We start from the raw sequence: 25622 nt of genomic DNA on the forward strand, positions 1-25622 counted from the left end.
CAGTAGTGGAATAGGAATAGGAATATATTTGAAGAATTTTTGGAAAATATACAAATCTAAAATTCTTTCAACACAAAAATACAGATCATCTTTTTTTAGTACAATAAGCAAAATTTGATTCTGTCACTTTTAGGATAAAATACATATTTTCAACTGAAGTAATACACAGATTTTATTTAAAATATATGCAAGTAATATACAAAATTATGCTACAAATCTTTTAAATCAAAAATGAGAAATATTTTGCACCAAACTGTGTTCTGCTTCTAACAAGAGCGCAACAGAATCAAATTGAGTTTTTCAGATTCCTCTGGCTGAGGTAATGCCCACTTCTTCTTTATATAGTGAATGTCTATCTCTCCAGAGTTGTTGGCCAGCACAATTCCTAACAATCCATTTGTTTTTTCTGGTTCTCCAAGTAGAGCCATAGTTATAACACTGAAATCAAAAGGAGGAAGAAGAGGGTGCTGTGATTAATCGAGACAAAGTGTTTTCGCAAGTTACTTATCTTTAAATGATTCCTGGTATATTCTCATTATCATGATATGATAAAATTAATGATACTATACTATGATAATATTAATATTACTTACAGAGTAGAACTAGTTAAAAAAAAATACATTTACTTCCCAAATTAGCAGCACTTTGCTATCTATAGCTGGAAAACCAATAAGGAATACTTTTAGTTAGAAAGATATTCACCAAAATAACTTAAGTCTAAGGAAGAGAGATTCTCCCAGGAGTGTTCCCAGCAGGGAAGAAAGAGAATCCTCAAGACTGTAATTCAGGAAGGCTAAATTGAACTGATTATGGATCAATCTATAGAATACCTACGTATGCTGTGAGTGTAACTCACTACAGGAACAGCACTGTGAGACTGCCCTGGTTTTAGTCTTGGTGAATGTACGCTAGCCAAAAATAATATTGTTTGTGTCAATGAGCTCAATATCTATCTTTATGTTGAATAACTTTATGTATACAGGAATCTAAAATATCCTCCAATAAATCTAGTGCATTTTTGGGGCTGATCCTGATTCAGAAAGTTATCTTTGTTACCTCCACTGAAATCAGTGGACTGCTTGAGGACACTTTCCTCCACATGTAAACAGCAACTTTTCCACATACAGAAAAACATCTGTGCCAGTGATAACATTATTTCTGATTTTGATTTATACTAACACTACTTCTTTGTCAGACTGTATAAAATAATATGTACATAAGTACAGACTAAAATTACACTAGATGCAGTTTCTCTTTCTAAATTTCACAAGTTTAAAAATACAATTAGAAAAGCACAGTGTAATGAATATTTAATGTTAAGAAATCTCCACCCAAACTCTAAACAAAATGTAGATCATAAGAATATGAGTATTTTGATAAAAGTATAGTACTGTAACGTACTTACTTCTCTGATGGAATAGTTTGCTTTGCCACAGGAAACAAATCATTTTCCAGAAGATCCCAGATGTAAATATTAGACGATGCATCGAGGACAAAAAACACAGCAGGTCTTGTTAAAGCCCACTGCAGGGCAATAACTGGCTGCCCATTTGTGCTGTCATTCCACTGCATGAGGGGATACTCTGATGTCATTTGGTGTAATCTAATGCTTCCATCTGAACAGCCAACCTATACCATTGTCAAAAAGAAGGAAACAAGCAGGTTAAAAATCACTTCAATTCCAGGCATATAAATAAAATTAGCTATCTGAATTGGGTGGCACACACCTATTCATATTTCACTGTATAGACTATCCAGATTTTAACTTTTAATGCGACCTTGAGTTCAAAAGCAGCAAGTCTGCACTGAGTATACTAGAGTAATCAAATCCACTGATCTTGGGATGAAGCTCCAATTTCCCATTTAAAAGTTCTCAAACTATCAATTTCACTGCTATGATCACAACGTGACAGCAGTCTGACCCAGGTTGAGGCCTGAGCCTTGAGATCAATTCAGAAGGCTACTTAGTGACACAGGTAAACTGTAAAACCAGGAACAGTTTTCAGGAAAACAGACTGTTTCTCACTGGTTCCAGACATTTTGTTATCCTGTGGCCTTCATCTTCACTTTAGGAAGACTTAGGATTTTCAAATGACAATTACTTTTAAAGATGACTCCACAAATTGTACTCGCAGTCATAAGGATTCTTCAAATACAAACTCTAGATCAGTATCACTTCAAATACATACACTTGTGAAAAAGGAAAAAACTTCCACACAGGTACACAAAAGCTCTGAGAACTGCACACAGTGACACAAGATACACTGGTACACTGTGGCCAAATACATTTTATACCTCAAGCAATCCCAAGGAAGTCATGTAAATCATAGCATATTTAGCAATATGCATTATTTAAGAGAGGATCAAGTACAAGTATATGCAGGGATGAGTAGATAGAAAGTAGATATGGAACTAGAGTCAATTTACACTGAATAAACTATCACAAGGGAGATGAGTAAAATACTGTGTGTCAATAGGAACTGCAGAGCCAGGTTTGAAGACACCTGATTACATGCAGGATGCTACTGCTGCCAGGCATACCCCAAGAGAAAGGGGTTGTCAGCAGGCCAGCTGCAAGACCATGAAGTGGAAAATATGGCAAGGAATGCCCACAGACATTTCTTTCACAGGTATCTTATTTCCAAAATGATTACCTTACTGAAATACACACAAATAAGAGTGAAAAACAGCTTAAGCACCATCACTGCAAAAGTCCTGCTTAGTAACGCTGAATTTCAGTAACATCAGAACAAGGTACAAAGCCAAAGGTATCCATGAGATTGACACTTGTTTTTGTGAGCCTCACATCCTCCACCCTATACATGAGCAAAGTTAGGACATCAGGACAATATTTGTTTGCCACCCTTCTTTGCAGCTGGAATTAGCTAAATAAATCAATTAACACATCTAGATTTGTCACACTGGAAGATTTCCCTTGATATGTAATTAAAAATAAACTTGCATTAAGTAAAAATGTTTTCATACCAAGAAGAATGACTTTCCAAAAGGGAAGAAATCAATTGAATTGATGCTTATTGATCTTATCCCACTCTCCTGAGGTCTGAATAGCTTTGGAAGAACTTTTACATCATGTCTTGTACCACGGCCTACCAGGCCCTACAGAAACAAAACAAAGCAAAAATTATTTGCATTATCAGTATTACAAGATAATGTTAGTAATTCAAAAGTTGACATTTATGTATTCACTTCACAAAACAGCTACCTTTAAAGGTTATTAATAGTTGGCAAAAGTAACCATATTTTGATAGTATTCTCAAATTACAAATTTTATCCACAGTCTCGTGATAAAAATCCAATTAAATGGGTTCACACCCAAAACCAAAAATGACAGCGAAGTGAATGTCAGCATTATTACTCACAATGTTTGTTCCAACAATGAAATGATTTGGATCAGATGGCAGAAATTTAACTGTCAGTGTTTGAGGCATTCTCAGGCACACATCCTTTGGGAAAAGACTAGGAAAAACAGACAAGGAAAAGATGAGAAGAATACAGTAAAAGTTCTCCCCTAAAGCTATGCGTGTGTACTACAGAAACTCTTAATCCAAACGTGCATGGATAGCTCTAGGAAATCTAGGCATCAAAAAAAAAACGTAAAAAATAATGTAAATATGGTGAAATACCCCTTATGTAACAGTAAATCAATGAAGTGTAGGGAAAATTAGCTTTATGAGATGCATATGTAAAATCCAAATGCCCCCATTTTCTTACCTCTTATTCAATTCCATGGCAGAGCTATGTACTAACTTCACTTTCCCTCCAGGAATTAAGCCTAAAATTATAGAAATGAATTATTCAAACCGATTCACGAACTCAAAGTAAAACCAAAGCTATCAAATAAATGCTTTCATAATAAAACTGTTTATTGTAGATGTAGTTTCTAATATGTTAATATGCAAGAACTTTACGTCACTTACAACAATTTGTTTCCGAATTAAAATCTAAAGAGTTCTAACCTTTGCCTTGATCCCTCACAACTAATTACAGTAATGAGACAGTAAGAATGGTTACAAGAAGTTATCCTATGTTACTTGTTACTGCTGACCAAAATTCTTGAAACTCCCAAGTTCTTGCAAATGAAAAGAAAATGAATGGCAGCAGAATTAAAGTTGTGTTCAGCCCACCACCATAGCTTTAAAATGCACTCTTCTTCAGACAGAAATACCCAGCGTTACCAGTTAACACAGCCAGGTAAGGCACAGGAAATTATAAAACACAACTGATCAACAATTCTAGTTAGCAATGCTTACCTGCTTACGTGTGCTCAAAACCAGACCAGAATTTTAATCACAGCCATTTTCAGACAGGTAAATATGCAAGTCCACATTTTTTCCAAGAACAAAATATTTTTCTTTGTTTGGTAACTCAGTGAGGACTTTCCCTTTTCCTTTCACAGAATCTCCTTTCTCACACTGAATCAAATACCTCACCGAGAACTTTCACCATCATTTTTGAAATGGAGATACAGGTAACAACAATAGCAATATACAAATTGGGTTGACACTGAAGACAGATGAAGAATAGCAAAAATCTCATATTTCTTCAAGACAAGTTGATGAAGACACACAAATACTCTGTCGTTACAAGAAATGTGCTTGTCTGTGGTGGTGATCAGCAGCACAGAATTAGCAGAAGAGATTCAGACAGTAGTGAAGCTGAAGCTCCTGATGCCTACCATTCATCCCAAAATAGCAAAGGTATGCCCTATTCAGAATCCATCTTTTTGTCAACAACGTTGCTTTCTCCTACATTATTTGCTGTCACCACAGACCACTCTTCCTCCTCAGTAACTTCACATTCTCAAAAGCTTTATATAGTACTTACCTAAGTCAGTTTGTGAACCAGCTAAATCCACTTTCTGTAATTCTACAACTACCTGTAAAGTCAATATTCAGCATTAAAAAATAAATACTTAACAGACCTTAAAGTTCTTTAATGATTGTAATAATGTATGACATACCTATCTAAACATTCCTTTGAAGTCTAACCTTACAATGACTACAGGTAGACTCTCTACTCCCTGTCAATGTTTGCAATGCTTAAAATAGTTTCACATGCCCACCAGGAACTCCCTAGAGGAAGGCAGAAAATGGGAAATCTTTTCCTATACTTACCTAGGATGGTAGCTGGCACCACGGTGGTTTAACGGGAAATAAAAAAAAAACAGCAGGATAATCTTATCCAGAGATTTCTACATTTTGCCTCTTCAACATTTATTTCATATAAATTACAAACATGACTTCTCCCATACATTCAGCACACTCCCTAAACCACTGTGATTCAAACAAAATAAAGTGCACGAATAACAGCCAAGGTCCATTGTTCAGCTGTTAGAAATAACTGAACGTGCTCCAATGAAGCAGAACTACTGACTGCATGTTTAGTGATGTTCCTGTTAATAGCTTTGCCGAGCATTAGGGAGTCAGGTCAAACATTTTGAGGAGAACTCCAACAGAAAGGCCAGCAATGCTGTATTTTGCAGAGATGAAATTCTCATCAGAAATACAAAATTTGCATTGCTTTTTTTTATTATTATTCTGATGCTATATTCTACCTTTTCAATATACATATTACTCACCCACGTGTTAAGGATTCCATTTTCATCCATTGAAGCTATCTGAAACGGAGGGCCTGACATTTCTACGGAAGAACAATAACAATTCATACCCATACAATCACCTTCATCCTAAATGACATCAAAGGATTTTAAACATTTCCTGGATTAATGCATTCTCTGAAACTTTTGTATTCTTGCAATGGAATTAACAATGTCTCCTTTATCACACTGCCTTAGAATTTGGGAACATAAGGATAAAAGCCCCTTTATGAAGGCTGGTCCTTTAGGCAAAAGGTGCAGGAAGAAGCACCCATTAGTGTCACACATTTTAAGAGCTGTCAGATAAGAAAATGTTGCTTTAATGATACGGACTGGAATTTCTGGACATTACAGAAGGATTAAAACTTCCATAAGGCAGTTTTTGAGTGATAACATTTGTTGTGGAAGAACAAGATATTGTCTTGAAAATGGACATTATTACAAGCAAGCACTCTCATCTGATGTGAAACTGCGCTGAATGAACACAAGTCAGAACAGAAAATAAATGAGAATGTTTTATGTAACTGATACTAAAAAGAACTTAGAAGGCAGAAGGCAATTTAAAAAACCCTAGAATGTGGCTAGGACATATTTATTTTACTAGACACCTAAAGACTCAGAAATACTGATTCTTTGCAGAGTACTTTACCTACCCTCCTGATGAAAGAAGCTTGTGAGACCATAATTCTGTTCAGCATACAGAGTTGAGACAGGTTCCACTGCTAGTATAGGAGAGGTGTGGTTGACTGAATTTAGAATACCATCTGTAAATAAGAATAATTCAAAGTAAACATTACACTACTTTCAACAAAAACAACAAAACTAACCACTTTTTAGCTTATAGTAGAAAATGATGACAAAGATATGCCCAAATAATGAACTCTGTACAGAGTTGCTTTTAAAAAGTCTTTACAAGTTACTTTTAGAAAGTAAAAATACAATACTGCAAACGGATTTCTAAATTAGCAAAACACTGTTAGATAAACCAGTGTTTCATCATTAGTTTTCACTGCTAATTTTCCAAATTACTGTTGCAGCATTTATGTTGCTTTATCACATATTTAATTAAAATCTTCCATTTCAGAGCCACCACAAAGAGAACTATATTCATTTCAATCTTTATAAGCAACAGAGGAAAACATAAATCACTGCTTACAGAATAGGAAAGACAAAATTGAAAGTTGAAAGAAAATGACTTTTCCAAAGTATTATTTAATTGACAGTAGCTATCCCTACATAAACAGTTCACCATGTGTTTGACTACCAGCCCACTGTGCAACACAAGTCCAAATGTCTTCATTCTACTAAGAGAAATCAAAAGTCTATCAACAACCAATTCACGTGTACTTCAACACGGTGCTGCAATTTGATATGCTTGTGAACAAATTAGGTTTGGTCATTTGCAGTATTTATTTGTAGTGGAATTGTTTCACTGTCCACAAAATGACTAATGAGAGTACATTTATACCAACCAGTGGAGAATGTTGGAACCCTAAACGTCCAATCAGTTTCACTGAATGTGATGTGAGGATGCATTCTTGTGTCTTCTCGAAGATCCCACACCAACAATGAACCATCCACTGTTCCAGCAAAAACTAACGTTGTTTTACTGGGACTAAAGCAGCAACATAAGACCTGTTAAGTAGGAAAAATATACATCATTGATACAACGGAAAAGATCAGTGATTTGTAAGTCTGAAATACGTTCCTCTAGGGCATCCAGAAAAGACAGATTACAGGTGTGTGCTGCAGGAGGACAATTTAGTTAAAAGTAGGACACAAAACTTCTAGTAGGCCTTCACTTGTCAAGACAGTTGTGTAATCTGCAGGCCCTGCCACAAAGCCAAAGGAAGTAATTCAACTGTATCATAGAGAGGAGTAACAAGATGTCCTGACAACATCTGATCCCCCTGTTTTACTTCTGTTCACATTTAAACCATTAAATGCAGCCAACATTACAAAAGCAACAGCAAAACAAAGATCACCACTAAATTCTAGTATTAAGTAGAATACTGTTTGCTCACTAGGCTCAAAAGTGTTGTTTTTTTTGTTGTTGTTTTTTTTTTTTTAAGACGCTGCTGTACCTTGCAGCCAGACAAAAAACGCCCAAAAACCAACAACACAGAATATATATAATGGTGTTATCTATTCAACTATAAAACATTATTAAAACATACCTCAGAGTCACATATTAAAACTTTCTGAGGACTGGAGGGCTGCCAAATGTTCCAAACACATATGATGCTCTTTCTGTTCAGTAAAGCAACACCTGCTTTTTCAGGTAATCCGTGAACAGAAAGCAGTGCCTGCCTCTGAAATTGAGAGACATACAGGCAGGATATCTTCCGGTCTAAAACATTGGGGGGAAAAAAAAAAAAAAAAAAAAAAAAAAAAACCAAGAAAGAAAAGAAAGAAAAAAAAAAAAAAATCACTGGAGATGCAAAATCATACTTAGCTGCCATAACAGCAGCTAAATAAGCTAACACAATTATGAAGAATATTAAGAGTGGATTGCTTTTAACGCTATTCAAGAATAAAGGAGGGGTCAGAGAAGGAATCCAAGAAAAAGGAATAGAAAACAAAAAAGGAATAGATTTAGGAAATTAATAGTATGATTATTCTGGGTGTAAGTAAGCAAGTGAAAGAGTCTGATCTGATGTCAGTATGTACACTGAAAATTAAGCTGAGTCTCAAATAGGAAACAGCACAGAATTCTTGTTCATCTCACATGCTCATATTAGGATACCTACATTTTGGGGTTATAATAGGTCTTCTTCACAATTCTGGATTTTTATTTTTCTTTTCTCTTTTCATTTGAACTTTTACAGTTCATGTGAGGAAGACACAGCGCACTTCAAATATATCAGGCTATATTTTTCCCCGTTCAGTGACTTTGCTTTATTACTTTGACCCTACTTTCAGTCTAAAGAGCCTACATGAAATGACACCCTGTGAGATGGCCTTTCACCAACAGTGCAGGAAGATGCAACAGGACATCATGCTGATCAGTGGCTGTACTTCTGGTTCGGCAGCAGCTAGGATGTAACCTGTGTGAAACCACTCTGTACCGAGTTACAGCAAGATTAGAACAATTAAAGTTAGCATTACATCATCTATATCCTGATATGTGCTGTTTGTACCTCAGTTATGATAAAAAGCATGATATTTTGCAAAAAGAAGAGTTCAAACTGTATACTAAGAAGTGTAGAATAAAGTTCCCTTACCATGGAGGAATGGTTGGTTAGTATTTAACTGGAAACAGCTATCACTAATAGACAGACTGGTTTGTTGAGATCTTTGTTTCCATCTGGGTTGTGCTGCAGCTTGATCTTCCTCTAGCAAAACAGCAATCACCTTCCAAACATAATTACATTTATAGAAGTAAAAGGGTCATCTTTCAGTTTTCCTACTGTAGCTTCAAAAAGCAGATTAATTTAATAAATCTTTACCAACTCTCATGTTTACTTTATACTTTTGCAAATACATCTTAGCACAGATCTGGTTCCATGCCTTTACAGAGAGATTAGCCTCACTGATAGGAAGTACTATTTAGGTAAATTATTTAGATTAGACAGAAGAAGTACTGTGAGTGACCTGCCACACTGTATCTTTGTGCACACGACTCATAACGGATATTAAGTATGTAAGTATACCTGGCCTGCTGATCGAAGGAAATTTGCTAATCTTAGTGAATCAATTTTGGGCGATTGAGCTCCATTTGCTGACATCTCCTGGCCATTTATGGGACCTAGGAAAATAAAAACAACCCAACAGAAAGAAACGTGAAGCTTGACTTAAAAGGAAATCAATTAAAACAATAACAACAGTGTTTTAAACACAAGGAGAAAGGCAGGAATCTACTTCTTTTCAGAAGCAACTATAGTACTGAACAACATGCTCTACTGGGGAGTCATACCCACTACGAACAATCCAGGAGGAAGAAACTATTTCTGCCACATATTCTCCACTCTCTCCGTCAAGGAACTCAGTGCCTACAGCAGGTTTCTGTCAGCGCATTACAAGTTCTGACATTAGGAAGATTCAGTACAGTAAGATTACGTGCAGATACCTATAATTGACTAACATTAAACATTATTCACCTCCAGATACAAGGGCACTTTCTCCTGGATGCTGTGTCCATTTCTCCAATGTCTCAACCTCCTCAGTCTGAATGTCTCTGTCAAGATTGTCCTCGTTACACTGAACATAGGCCTAAAGTATAAAGACAAAGTGAGATGAGTAACACAGCTAAGAAGGACAACACAGTACATAGAAATATTCATGTTTAAGTTGAAGTGCTCTCTCTTCAGTTCCTGAATTCAGATCTAAGCACATCAACACCAACAGTACAGCCATACACATTTAAACACATTTTGCCCAAGACCATTTGACCTACTGAAAAAATACAAAACGCTTCATATTATGCGTATAGACTAAAGCCAGAACACATGGGACAGGGAGCCAAAAACATACAGAAAGTCCTTTATAAAACAGGGAAGGAAGATCCCTTCTAGCACAGAAAGGAAATGGCCTATTTGGCCCAAAAGCTTTAATATTATTGCTTTATGCTAATAAAAGACTAGACATGAAAAGTAACAATTTATTAATGACCTATCTCATTAGCTTTAATATCTTCATTTTGCAAGGGGAACTACCCTCCAAAACAAGAAAAGACATTCTCAGGATGGAAATATTACATTTGTTACTTACCTGCTTAGTGTTCATTTTACCATAGTTCCTGATATACATGTCATACTCATTTACAGGAGGCAAATCCAATAAAGAAAAACTAACTGAGAAGTCCAGATCAATTAGTGGGAGAAGCTCTGCACTCCGTTTTCTGTAGAATACATTTCAAAAGAGAAACACAAAATTAGCTAAGACCAAGTACACTGCATTCCACAAGAAAAGTAACTTGATTTACTGTGTTAGCGCTATTTAAAAATCCATTTCTCTGTCTGAAACCCTACGGCTTCACTCGTGTGGCTACGTGGATCTATCCATTCTGATGTCATAAAATTATTAAGACATTTACATTCCAAAAGTTTACTGCTTTAAGTACACATTCATGCTACAGTACAGGTTGCTTGGTAATAGGAACATTTTTGTTGTCTTTTCCCTTTTCCGCAATCAGATTTCTTTAATTTACTTAGTATAAATTCAACTCATGCTGTTATGGGCCAATTCCACACTTCAGCAGTGTTCCAGATATATATTTTAGTTGTTATTTCTTCTCAGTAAGATAGTCTTTAAAAAAGAAAAAGACTAGAGTAACATAAGATGGAATTGCTCTTCCAGTGTTTTCTGTTGGATTTTTTTTTTTATGTATATGGGGAATTTCCACATTTCCCTTTTGCTGCTAAATTATATTTATTGCATTTTCTTATCCACATTATTTTTAATTCTGCTTCCTAAAACATCACCTCTTCAGAACCACTGCAGGAACAGATTGCTGAGATATAATTCAAGCTCATGCAAATAGCTTCCTCATTAGAAATCTTAAATGCCACATTCAGAACATTCTTACATTAAATGAACTAGCCTCACTGTTACATACACAAGTCCAAAGCTCTGCAGCTTGTATATGGGATGCTGTCAGTCTACTTATTGGTAGTAACTTATTATCACAGTATTAAAATTTAGAAACCTTTTCTGCTTCCAAGAAAATGCTAGTTATCTTCAGAGGCTATATACACGTTAAGCATGTAAAGAAAGTTACAGGCATAGCTATTCATGTAGGTTCTACAAAGCGGTGCTCCATACACTCACATGAAAGGCATGTGAATCAGACAATGATGGGCGGATTCACTTCACTGGACTTCAGCTGTCTGAAGTTATTTATCTGAACTGCTTGCTCACATTCCCGCCATAGCCAGGAGAGAGTGACAAATAATTCAGGCGATTCCTCAGACAGAGCCTACCTGAATTTCCTAATCTCTCTCCACTGTACATTGAGAATGCCGAGCCAATGAACTCACATGAAATTTGGACATATAAATTTAAGCAGCTTGAGTTAGCCTAGACAATTACATTTTTCTTCTGTGAACACTAGCCACTGATGAGCAGCTACAAAGCAACAGAATCCAGTACTAACAATAAAACTGATTCTTAGATTTATGTACTACTATTGCAGTTTATTTAATAGCAAATAAGAGACATACACAGTGCTTCAGGTAAATCTGGAACTACTGGCAAGTTCCACAAGATATAACCATTGCTATGGTTTCTTTAGCATAGAGTAGTCCAGAAGTCTCAGATCTAGACCATTTTAAAATCAGTAATAACATGTTTTTACACCAATTTGTGTTATTCTGAAAATGGAATATACTGTATTGGAAACAGTATGTACCTTACAGCACCTTGAACACGGCAAGAATTACAGTCCAGCAGAGCCCCGAGGCTTGCTCTTTTGCACTGTAAGTCAGTATCTAATTAAGTGACTGAAGAATTACACAGAGAAATGACAACGCTGGCAACTCATCACATAATAAAATGACACAAACTGATACAAAGGTAAACTTCCACTGTCAAATGACATATAACAAAGCCTGCTTAAGAACTAATTACTTTTAGGTTACAAAACAGTATTTGACTCTAAACCTCACAGGCTTCTAAACTTCAGATATTTCAAATATAATGAAAAAAAGACACCTTGCATGTTGACAGCTGACGTGGATTCTTTAAAACACACTTACTTCTGCTTACTAGCCATACTCTGGCTACTTTGTCTTTGATGTGCTGTTTCAAAATCCACGAATATTCCACGAAAAGAGTTTCTGGCAGGAGGGTATTGTGTTTCTGTAATATTAAAAAACGCTGTAAGTCTTATAATTCACAATTCATACAGCACTAAAACATAAAGAAAAAAGTTGTATAATCAATAAATATAAAGATGTTACAATTATGAAATAAACAAAAGAGTTTGGCTAAGCAGGTTATAATGACAAAAAGAGAACAGATAGAAAGCTAACCAGCATCCTGGTCTCGCTGCAAAACTCCAGAGGAGGGATCTCCAGAAGGGATCCTTTCCCACTGGCAGTCAGCCCTTAAATGGCCCTAGGAGAGGTGCAGCCAGGCTCCAGCCCTTCCTGCAGCACAGCTGAATTGCCCTCACCTGTGCTCCCATGGCTGACTCAGTGCTCACCTCAGGTGATCAATCAGAGGTTCAGGCTGTGACTCAGCAGTTCCCATACAAAAGTATAAAAAATGACAGATTTATTACCACAAAGCTACTAAAAAGTTACTAGATGGCATATTACATAACCTCTAGCACGCTGTTGGTATAATAAGCCTTTTAACTTCGGTAATTGGCCAGCCTTTTCCCCTTATTATGGCCCATTACCACTCAATCAATACAAGTGAACACTGTTATTTTCACTTTAGAAGACTGATGCAGAAAGTGCCTCTTCCTTTCTTCTCTCATTAGCTGGTTCACTTTTACTCTGTATACACCTAAAACAACCTACAACCAATTTTAAGTAATACACCATTTATTTTAATAAATGCACCAGGTGCATGGTACATCTCTGAAGAAGAATTCACCTCTACAGCTACCAGAAGACTCATTAACAGAAGCATAATTGATACCATTGAATGAATAATGTAAACACTGAATACTGTTTCGTTTTGTTTTTTTTTTTAAGCAACAATTAAATTCTGTATTAAGTTCAGTATTTGATATCATCTCAACTTTTACTTTCTTCCCTGGTTAGGTGAAAGCCAGATGAGCTTAATATTTAAGTTCCAGACAGGACTCACAATGCTTCACTTCCTCAGAGGAAGAGTGCACTTACTACGAGGCAGTGTGAAAGGGGTTTGAAACTTCTAAATTTTTTACTAGAATGATTAATAACATTTTAACCAAAACAAAACTTTGGAACTTTATAATAAAAAAAAAAAAGTGTAATTTACAAGGATGCAGTAAGTACTGTGATTCAGAATTTGTAATCTCTCTATAAACATTACATATAAGAATTCCATACCCTTCATTAGATCTGGAGCTTCAATAGATTTCTGTTATCAGCTCCATATTAATAGTAAAATAATAAGAATTGTGTTAATCTACTACAAGAAGAAATCCATCCTGCAAGGCAGTGTTTCTGATTTGTGACGAAAACCTGACTGAGAATCCATCGGTACCCTAAAGGCTCAAAGAAACACACTGCTCTTCTTCTTTGACCATCTTAGTTTTGCCATACTCTGTAATAACTACAGTAAAAACTTGTCCAAGATTCTTTTTCACAATGCTATTCTGCCTTTCACAGAAGTCGAGAGTGTAAAGGGGAAGCACAGGTGTAGCTTGCTAAATAACAAGATCTGGGACTCAGAGATATCAGATCAACTAAATGTAAGACTGCACCTTAAAAGTGATACAAAACTACACATGTAAGCAGTAAATGCTTTTTTCACTCCTTCCCTATCAGAGCAGTGACTGCAATCTTGATAAAAGAAGGCCAATGAATGTCACCTGAAGACTCAAACTGTTCTAACACATTTCAAAATCCAGACCTCCTCATCCTTCCCTTTCCCAAAATAAGACATATTAAATGTTAATCTGTACATTTTTATACTTCACATTTTCAATGATTAGTAATGCCTCAGAATCATTCTTTAGCAATATGAGAAGTTTCAGCACTTACCACAAGTGACTCATCTAAAAGACCAGATTTCTGCCTCTTGGCAGACTTCAGGAAGAAATGGCCTGTTTACTCAGAAGCTGCATGGGTTACTCACGCACTTAATATAAAAAGACTGGTCCCTACTCACATACCCATGACTGGTTCCTGTTTTTCATTTCTGATTTTCAGTGGCAGTGAAGTACAGATTCTATCATTTTCTGCATTAATTGCTCTTTGAATTTCTTCAATTTCTGATGGCTTGGAAAAATGAATCTCTCTTAGTTTGTCTTCTGTATCTCCTTCTTCGCTTTTGTCTTCATCATAATCATCAAAATCATCTTCATAATCCTTTAGAAGTAACAGTGCTTTCAATAGCTAATAAGCATGGATTACAGATGTATTCTTCAAGATCATCTTAACAAATTAGGAAATGCATTTCTAATAAAAACAAAATTCTCATCCATATGGCTACAAATCCTCTGACTGAATGGAACTTAAACATAGCTACTACTTCATATAAAAACTACCTCATATAAAAATGCTGATATTGTTGGTATTTCAACCAAGGGAAGAAAGTTCCCTAGTGTCATTCTTCAGTGCCTCACATAAGATTCTTTTTCCTTTCATTTTTTTTTAATATCCTAAAGTAGGGGCTATTTGTTTAGGCAAATTATGTATTCCTTAAAGAACATGGTGGTGTTCAGTACTGTAAATGCTTCATACCCATACAAAGTTGTTTATTTGCTAGTTAGATTCACTGCCTTCAATGGCACCCTCAAATTTTCCTAAGGTCCATATAATCTGTTTTCAAGTCCACCCTTAAGCACATAATAACAATTCTTTTAAACACAGCTAAGATAATTCATCTCATGCTCACAAAATCACTTAACAAAAGATAGGAAGAAGCTTGAGAAGTGCTTGCTTATCTCCACTGAATGCAAAGGGCTACTACAGTGGATACCTCAATGAGCATCAGACCTAGCCTCAGTGGAGATGAATTCTACTTTAGCTGAACAAAGATGACAATGCTGTTGGTTCAGCTAGCAACAAAAGCTCATTTAGTATAGTATTTTATCTTTAAACTAAATAAAGGGAACTAAAAATAAGAGAGTCCAGTCAAACAAATAAGTGAAAGGACTGCTATATGTCAATACTTTTTCCAATGTATTTTTGCATTAAAAAATAATGAGGGTGTTTTTTCCTCATTAAATTGGTAATATGCTGCCATTATTTAAGAAGTACAGCATTCTTCACAGAATCCTATTTAAATAATTGAAAGCCACCCAGACAGAACAGGCATCTTATGAAGACTTCAGCAAAAGAGAAAGCTGGTTCCCAATCACCAACGGCATCTAAGTAAATACAAAGTAGAGAGTTTCAACATAACATTCTAGTTCCATATTTAGATAGCCATGTTAAGGTCACCAAAATATAAAAGTAAAGCTCATTTCTGTAAATAAAGTTAACCAATATTTTGACACTTCAGAATTATTTCAAAATAAGGGACAATTTTATGTTTTTACTTACTTCAAAATCATCTTCATAATCTGCTGAAAAGTTACCCAGCTCTGGGTCTGAATTACAGACGTGTGTACCTTTGACTTCCTAAACAAAAGCAGTAATTGATACTGTTACACAGAATCACCAAAATCATATTTTGTAACAACAAAATAAAACTGTTCTATTTTTAGGGGATTACATAAAGGTATCTCTATACCTAAATCATACTGCAGGACTCTATTTGTTGATGAAATAAAGCAGATGTTGGAACCAGAAGAGATACATGCATGCAATGAGAAAATAAGTCGTACATACACAAAACCTTGTTAACATTCAATTCTCTACTATACTTACACACAGTAAGATTTATGGTATCCCTGAAAAAACTTCAGAGAAGCTGCCTTTAATTTACTGAACTTGTTTAAAATAACTGACATGATAATAACCCCAGCGTAATAAAAAAACAAACCAAAAGCTTAACCAACACACATCAATCCATTCAATCTTCACTCAGTCACACACTCGATCCTTTCAGGACTGTTCAAGAGCTTCCTGACTGCAATAGGACCAAGGATTGCAAACTCACCAAATTCAGGTCAGCAGTTTGTCTAACTCAATGCTACAATCCCATTTCTATCAGCTGCAACTACAGCATGGATTGGTAACTACCTGTTTTTCAAAGAGGTATCTCCAAAGTATTACAGCTCATATGGACACCTTGTTTTTCAGTCATCAAACTGGCAGAACTAGAACTTAAGCACTTGTATTTCTGGCTGCCACTTTCAGTCATTTCCCAGGCCAATCTTGGGATCAATAATAGATTATATTAGTTAGGCTGTCCATTTGGAACAACTTGGACAAAACTGGGCAAAATTTCCCTGTGGAATTTGGCTTGACTGCCTCCTCCTAGTTTGCCTTCTATTGCCAATGAAGACAGAGAAATTAATGCAGAAGACCAAACCTAGAATAATTAAACTACTTATTTTTCCCCACAAATTACAGAGGTAATTCAGGGAATTTTATATCCTCACCACGAACAACTCATATCTAAAGGTGAGCTAAATCCGGGCCTTAATGATCAGTGCAATGCCAGCTACAACCTGCAACCTCAGCTGTTGGAAACAATGGAGGAAAAGAATAGTTTGAATGAATCAGTTGATCCAGCATGACACTCCACCACAGTGAAAAGAACTGTGCATATTAAAAAAATGTTGGAAAGCTTCTTTCAGGAACACCTCAGTATTTATGTCCCAGACAGTACTACGCTGGGCGCTGAGGACAATTTGCATTCTGTACTGAGTTCAGCTCTGGCCACCCATATTCAAGACAAATGAATGCAAACTGAAACAGAGAGACAGATGCTCAGATGATGGGAGGAATAAGAGTTTGCATTGTAAGGATCATCAAAGGAAGGTCAGAGAACGAAGAGAGATGCCTCCTATAAACTCATTAGGAGAAGAAAACCTAAAAAAGTATTTAAGCTAAACTTTAGTCCTAAAGCAAGAATAACAGGAATGTATAGGAAACTAGAACACAAGAATAACAGGTAACATAGGTCTTAGAACTGTCTTGAAACAGATGTATTCACAGCATGAAAACAGATTGTAATCGAAGTTAAAACATCTGAGTTTGTATGAAAGATAAATGGCTGCCCACAACACGAGAACACAAAAAAGCATGTCTTCAATCAGTGCTACCACATTTTCTCTCATCAGCACTCTAACCATAAAAAAAACCCAAACCAAAAACGAACACCAAATAAGAATGTGGGCTTTGGAGGATGGTTACAAACAGTTCAAAAGATCATAAAATATTTTAAAGCTTTTTATGATAAAATTATGCTGTATCTGCACAGATGGTTCCAAATAAACCCAAGATTATGGAGCCTGCATACTACAGGTGCACCTGTCCATTACAAAACAAATAAATGAATGAATGAACACCCTGCCTGTTTATAAAAATACTTCTTTCTTGTGGCAACTGTTATAAGTAACGTTACACTGCTGGCTGCATTTTGTTTGGCTTACACTACTTTCTATTCGCCCGTGTCAGCTGTTTAGAGAAACTATAGGTAACTGTAGTTTACCTTACATATGCCTGAAGTCCTCCCACCTACTGAGATTTACTTCTTCATGTGTAGTAGATACTGATAAAAGATTAATATATGGCTACCTTTAATGCTTGGCAAATTTATACAGCATAAATCCACTTTCTAATACTACATCCGAAAAGAGAGTTTAATAGGTATCTGAAGATAAATGAATATACATAAATATTACCTCAGAATGGTAAAATGGCACTGTATTGAAAAACATACTGTAATTGTTATGAATCCAAAGAAAAACACAACATTTTAAGATCTAAAATCAAGTATTTTTACCTCTTGACTTGCGTCTCTTTTCTCTTTTTCACTGATTTTTCCTTTATCTTTTCCAGTCCCACTGAAAAACAAAATGTCAGTTTTAACAGTTAACTCAGAAGAAAGCACGGTTGGTTTTTCTTGGTTGTAAGAAAAAATTCAGTTTTTTCCTGCAAATGAAAAAAATCCCTGAAACTTTCCAATACAAACAGGAATATTTCTATAAACAGTTTTATAGATCTCTTTTTGATCAAAAAGTAAGAATGAAACCATGAAGAGATCAGACAGCCAAGAACTGCAAAATAAACTCATCCACATGTAATGTCAGTAATTCCAACAATGCAAAAGAATAATTGAAGAGAAAAAATTTGAAGCCCATACATATTCATTTTATTAACACCTGCAGACAACTGGACATCAAGACAGTACTGGTGTAACATGTGCTAATCTATGTAAATCATGGTCTGATATTCAAAGCTGGTGTTTCATTCTGAGGGTTTCTTTATGAGGACAATAAAATATAAAATCAGGGAGAAAATGGAGAACCACATCTGCTCCTTAACAATTTCTTTGATTATTTCAGAAACTGAGTATCAGACTTCGAGATTGTTCTGAGTTCTTCTTAATATGGAAGAAAGTGCTCATATATACTGGCGGCCGGACTAACAAAGATGAAAAAGCAACAATAAAAACAGGGTTTGTCATAAGCCTTACCTTTGTCCACACGAGTACATAGTGAATTTAAGGTGGTAAAACAACAGCATTTTTGTCTGCTGAGCTAAGTGCCTAGATTAATATATCTGTAGTCTGCAAGGACAGCAAAATTCCTCCCACTACCGTGGTGCAGAAAAAAGAACAAACAGAATATAAATATGCACATTTTTAAATAAATCATACTGGAGACAAAACACTTGATACTATGAGATCAAGATTTCATGCTTAATGTTTTAGTGGTGACTGCATCTGAGTAGATGCCATATAGTACACATTCATTTTAAATCTCTGAATTTACCTTACATGCTCATGGCTCATTTCTTCTCCTTGATTCTCCTCCTCTGTTTTGTGTTCACTCTTCTGTAAAAGACATCACAATATTCAAGTGTCAGAAATGCTAGAAGGAAATATGTGTATATGCCTATTTTAGTAGTAGTAGTGATATTTAACAGTAAAACAGGTTTATAATAAATTAATTGCAACAACACATTGGACATTGGTCACTGCTTGTAAGAAGTTCCGTGTATTAACTATTTTCAGAATACTCTCCTCTTTACAGCTATGTTAAAGGAAGAAACCAAAATATATTTTATGCACATGACATGAGTTTCTCCTGAACATATTAAATACTTGGGAGAGTAAAGGAAAAGGGACCTTGAGCCTTCTCCTTTATTTAGCACAACCTCTAAGTATTAACTTATTTAAAGAATACTTTAAAGTTACTGCACTAGTTACCAATGGTTTCCCAGTATTTGACTTGACTCTTCTAGTCTATATTATGAAGGTATGCCAAAGTCTGGAAATGTACTCAATAGGTCATTCAAGACAAATTTCCTTTTTATCCACAAACATCAGAAAAAAGAATGTGACTCTGAAACAGAATCATCAGCATAGCTGAGCATATTCAGCAACAGCTATTTGAATAAGTCCCTACATCTTAATGCATCTCCAGCCTGCTCTTGACTTTTGAATGTCACAGTAATCAAGAATTTTATTTTAAAAAAATAATCTGACATATACATAAGTTCCCTGCTTGAATTTCATGGGTAGAATCAGCTCTGGGTTCAAACACTTCAATGCAGATGCAGTATTTTAATCTACCATCTTAGCCTCAAATTTCACAAAATGCTGACATACAATCCTGCTATTTTGATTGTTCACCTTATCAGTAATTATACATGAACAACAAGAGCAAGTGATAAGGTAATGCTTTTAAGTGTAAAAACAAAAACACTAACCCTAAGATCAAGCTTCTTTCTTTCATTTTCCCCACTTTTTACTCTCTTCCTATCTTCTGCTGGTCGTCCTCTGTGTCCATGGGGATATTCCTCCACAGATCTCTTTGACTTATGTCGTTCTTCCTCTTCTTTTTTGTAAGATTTATGACTTCTCTCTTTTGAAAGTCTGTCTTTTCCTGGCCTGATGGAATGTTCTATTTTTTCCCTGTATCTCCTCTTTTCTTCTTTATTCAATTCTTCACCTTTCTGTAACTTGTGTCCATGTTCACCTCCTCCAAATCTGTCTGCTAAAAATGCGTCAATGCTGGTTTTCATATTATTATCCTGCAAAATAAGAAAAAGAACACTGAAGAGCTAGAAAGCTCTACAAGATTGTTTTATCTTACAAATACATTGTTTAAATGGATAAAAACAGACAGATTTGCCAATTACCTATCTCCATACTGCCATTATGGATCTCCTGGCCAATTTTTTTCAAAAGCAATGATGTAGAAGCAAGTTTTGAATGATCACAACACTGCAGATTGCTGTATTTCTTCAGGGGCACCGCATAGTTTACGCTATAGTCTCTTCTGATTACACATTCACATACAAATTTAATTATTTAATTACTAGGTTATCTATCATAAAATAAGGTGTATACCTACCAATATCCTTGCAACAAAGCATAAATAGCAGATGAGAAAATCTAACGAAGCTGTACAAAAATAATGCTATACTTACAACCCCAAAATTCCTTTTTTTAAAGGAATGAAGTATCTCCTTAAAATAGAATGGCTCAGTCATGTTTCTTTGTATATTTTGTACACTTGTGAGAACCTTGCTTTGCATGCAGCTCTTGAATTTCTTGGGGAGCGTGGTCTGGTCCAGTTTCTTTCTTATTTTACAATCTTATCTCACTCCATCACAAAACACTGCATTCCTTTCCCTTACCTTCTTCCCTGTATGTCTCCTTTCTCGCTCTTCACCTCTTGTTTTTTCCTCTTCTAAAAAATATGTAAAAAAAAAAAATGCACATTTTATACTCACACTTTGTACATAATTAACTGTAGAAAACTGCATGGAGAAAACACGATTTCACTGACAGTGACTTTCTAAAACACACTAACTTTCTCAAATAAAACTCAGTTGAAATTCTCTGTACAAAGCTTTCTACTTTCCTGATGAACCCTTCTGTTTTTTTCATAATGGTAAGAGTAACTACACATGCTACTAATTACTATTTGGGATTTAAATGCATCAAGCAGCAGAGAATGTATGGGCAGGAAGGTGCTTACCATTCTAGTCCACTAACTAACAAAAACAGTGAAATTAATTATCTTTTCAAAGAAAGGGAAAACAGCATCAAAATTAAAAAATAAAAATAAAATATATGCCACAGGATTCTTCAAAGATACGTATCTCATAAGGTACTCAAATCTGCTTGTCTTCATGCTCTCTACCTAGAAAACAAATATTTCAAAGTAAAAGAGCAACACAAAGCAACTCACCCAAACGATGCCTGCTTTTTTCTCTTCTTCTGTGATGTCCTTTATCTCTTCCTTCAAATGATTTCAGATCATTATGCATATCTGGTTGCTTTATCTCATGTCTTTTATGCATTTTATCACGTTCTCTATTGCTCTCCCTGTCTTTATCTTTCAGTACACTGTATCTTTCCTTCTCTAAACTTGACTCTTTAAGCTTATCTTGATGTCTCTCTCTGTCTTGATCTCTGCGGTGTTCTTTTCCCCTTTCTCTCATTTTATCCCTGTCTCTTTCAACAGATCTCAGTCTCTCTCTTGTTCTTTCCTTGCTCTTCCCTCTGTCTTTGCGTTCATCTTTATGAGTGCCTACATCATGACCAACCTTCTCTTTCTGCAGTTTCTTTTCTCTGTGCTTTTTGTCTTCATTTTGACTCTCTAACTGTGATGCCTGATGTACCGAAAAAAAAGACAAAAAAAAAGTCTGTTAGAAAGAACATGTGAGATTTATAAGATGCACTTCCAACGTATGGGAAAATATTTTGGTAAAAAAAAATACAGTAGAACCGTGCATTATTCTGTTTACAGTCAGACAAAAAAATTATCCGAGTGTCTTACATCGTTTTGCTCATGTAGAGAAACTGTGGCACCTTGTAAAATATATAACAGAAACAAAGAGCAACGATGGATGACTTGACATCCTGCAACTGCCATTAGAACAGAAGACTAGGTTTTATTTGAACAGAAAGCAGAACACAACATAAAAAGTTGTAAAAGAGAATTTTTGGCATAGATTCTATGAGGATGCTACTATCCCTGTATCTTTTCAACGTCATAAGAGGTTATATTTGAACATTTCTGAAGCATGTTCCAAAACTCCCACTGGTTTAGCTACATCCAAGATTTTGGCTATTTATCTAATGCAAAAGAAATAGAACTTTATTTGATTACAGTCAGTGAGAAAAGTGAATTGAACTTTATCCATCTGTTTCACAGTAATGAGAGCCCAATCACTCTATTTCTGGTGGGACCAAAACATTTCAAGCCAAATTTGTTAGCTTTACCTTACGTGGAAGTAGAGGAAATATTACCGAGTATCTAGAAAGCACAAAGTACTTACTGCAGCACTGGCACTGAACTAATGGGAAGCTTTGAAATGCAATTGGCAGAAATTTAGGTAACAACAAGTAGAGTATCTACTGATTATCAATGAAGTAATGAGTATCTGCACAAGACAGAAAGAAAGAGGAGCACTGGAAAACAGCTTTTAACAAAATAGTGATGAAAGTGAATAGTGTTACTGATCACAGCATGAATGTGTACTTGGCCAATGGATAAAGTAATTAACCAGCTTAAAAACACATGACTAATGTAACAGATAACAGCAGCAACTACAATACAAAATGTAGATGTAGGAAACTGAGTATGTATGTATTAAGCAGAGCTGTAGCTTGGATTTGGGTGGTTCGCAAATCAGACCCCATTGTATAATGTGATTCCCATACCAGTGGTATCATTTCCATTTACTTAATTATGAAATCTGAGCAGTAATATTATATGACTTGCATAGGTAGAAATGGTTGAATGTGCCAGACACTGGACATAGCTGGACTAGACAGGTTCCAGAATAGCCCATTGTGGAAAGAAAGATAATAGCTATGCATTAACAATCTGTACAGTTCGTATTCACCAGTGCAGTTTTAAAGCACAGCAGAAAAACCTTGTGAAGGTAAAGATCCCAGAACAGAGTTCCAAGTAGAACAAGCAGTCATACCTCTCTGTTTAGACTGTCAGTAGATGCCACCTCTACAAGGTAAGCTAATAAAAAACTAATAGAAATGAAATTACCCAAAGATGTTTCCTAAGTTCTTCTGATTTCCAAGTATCTTCTTTGGTTCTTCTCTAGAACAGAAAAGATAGCAAGACAGTAATCAATTTCAGTGAGAAGTAAATCACTTAAAAATAAATAGCTTTTCAAAAGATACTTTCAAAAAGTAATGCCAAATTTTGTTACATAAACATTAATTTGATTTAGACAATGTATATGTGTTAAGGTACTTTCTTATCAGGTTCTTGCAATGTATCTGATTTGACTAGACTTGGAAGTGGCTTGAAGCTCGGACTTCTACTGGATTAACCAGCTGTTTCCATAAAACCTCATGGCCAATGCCTATGATGACAGACAGAACCCTTTCAGGAAGCTCAAAATTCTTTGTTTTTTCAATGACGGCCATTCAATAGTATTACAGACCAAGTGGGTAAACACAGCTGGGCCACATGCCTTTGGGAAGTAATCAGTGTGTCAATGTTATTGGGTTCAACCCCCAGCTTCTACCTTCAAAGTCCGGGTCAGAGAGGTTGGAGAAAGTATGGGGAACCAAGTTCCAGGGTTTGAGCATGAAAAATGTGAAAATGTTTGCCTTATCCCATGTCATAATTTCCCCCACTGGTATTTAGGGCTGTTGTGTTCTCTCACTGATCATTTCAGTAAAGACTTTGGCTCCATCCTTTTCCACATAACCTCTTTAGATACTGGAGGGCAGATCTCTTTTTTCCCTCTGGCTCCAGTGGCTCCCCAGCTGCTTTCCCACTCACATGACGTGCTCCAGACCGCAGCCACCTCACTGCCATCCTCTCATTTCCAACACGATTTGCCCACTTGAGAGCTCTCGAAGAGCTAAAGAACGAGGGCCATTCCTCCAGCGGATAACACGGAATGAGGTTTATTCCATTACAAGAATAAGGGCTTTCTCATACCACCATTTGACTGACATCGCTGCGCCAACAGAACCGGGAGCCGAAGGAGCGGCGCACGGAGCCCCAGGGCGAGCAGATACAAGGAACGCGGCCGGCAGCAGCGAGACCCGGCCGGGCGAGGGGACCTCGGCGAGCGGCGCGGCGCGGCGCGGCACCTCCGGCACGCGGAGCTGGGGCGGCCGGGGCAGAACCGGGCGGAGGAACCGCGCCGCGATCCCGCGGGGCCCTGATGAGGGCTCTCCCAACTCCCGCAGCTCGATCCCTCACCTTATCGCCCTCCATGGCGGGGCGGCACGTCCCACCCTACGCCACCGGCCGCCTCCGGGAGAGCACGAAGGCGCGGTGACCGCGTCCGGGCCTGCTTAGCAACGAGTAGCGGGCGAGGGCCCGGCCGGGCAGCGCCGCGCGGGGTTGTGGGAACGGGGATGGCGGTGCTCGGAGGGGCGGGAGCGCCGTGTGGGCGCCAGAGCTGCGGCGGCGGGCGGTGTTCGTCCCCGCGCTGGGTTTCCTCGGGTCCGGGGGAGGCTCGGCCCTGAGCTGCTCCGCGTTGTTGTGCCCTCCGTTGGCCTTCTATAGGCTGAGAACCGTGAGACCGTTCCTAAGCACAGATAATTCTATTTCAGTGAAATTACTGTACGAAGAAAAGCGCTGAGGGCGGTACGCTGCGTCACGCATAAGATATACGTATAAAAGAGCTGCTAACGTTCCCCAAGCAGCACGGCAGCTCTGCACCGCGCGGCCGGTGGCTGGCTGCCCGGCACACGTGAGGCGAGGCAGGCGCTGGTGGCCCGAGGGCAGGGAGCGGGCTGTTCTCACAGCGCATGTTATAACGTAGAAACGTGCTCTGGTGGAAGCTCCTGCGGCTGCTTGCGGGGTACTTTTTCTTTCTAGCAATTAAAAAACAGCAACAGCAATGAAAAATCCCCACGGTCCTGTTTTAGTTGTAGAGGAATTGCTGCGCTGACTCCAGTGATGAAATGCAACCCTTGGCCTTAAATAGTCTCTTGACAAGCGTGTACACATCATTGATGCAGGTTTCTCCTTTTTTCCTTTGCACGTTTCCTTGTGTTGCAATGTAAATTAATAATATAAAGTTTGCCTTGCTGTCTGGAATATGAAGTCTTTCATCATGTAGCAGAAAAGCAAATCAAGGAAGCAATTCAGAGAAGAAAATCTTGATATTTTATTTTTAAAAAATTAAGTATGACATAGGATCATAGAAAGGCTTGGGCTAGAAGGGACCGCAAAGATCATCCTGCTCCAACCCCTGCCGTGGGCAGGGTTGCCATCCACTACATCAGGCACCAGCTCAGGCTGCACAGGGCCCCGTCCAGCCTGGCCTCGAACACCTCCAGC

At 37.0% G+C, this 25622-nt stretch overlaps 1 protein-coding gene across 1 annotated transcript; it reads right to left on the reverse strand.

The window, feature by feature from the left end:
• Positions 1-266: 266 nt before the first annotated feature.
• Positions 267-24548, reverse strand: DYNC2I1 (dynein 2 intermediate chain 1; the record flags this gene model as incomplete). Its single annotated transcript, XM_079538093.1, has 24 exons — positions 267-438; positions 1406-1629; positions 2986-3117; positions 3381-3477; positions 3733-3793; positions 4846-4897; positions 5600-5661; positions 6271-6381; positions 7090-7252; positions 7795-7967; positions 8842-8971; positions 9271-9365; positions 9718-9829; positions 10328-10457; positions 12313-12415; positions 14388-14610; positions 15763-15840; positions 18116-18176; positions 19107-19168; positions 20047-20370; positions 20980-21032; positions 21537-21960; positions 23358-23411; positions 24534-24548. 24 exons carry the CDS (start codon positions 24546-24548, stop codon positions 267-269), a joined length of 3111 nt encoding a protein of 1036 aa, XP_079394219.1.
• Positions 24549-25622: the final 1074 nt, after the last annotated feature.

Source organism: Tetrao urogallus (assembly GCF_951394365.1).
Source record: "Tetrao urogallus genome assembly, chromosome: 7".
NCBI classification, from domain to species: domain Eukaryota; kingdom Metazoa; phylum Chordata; class Aves; order Galliformes; family Phasianidae; genus Tetrao; species Tetrao urogallus.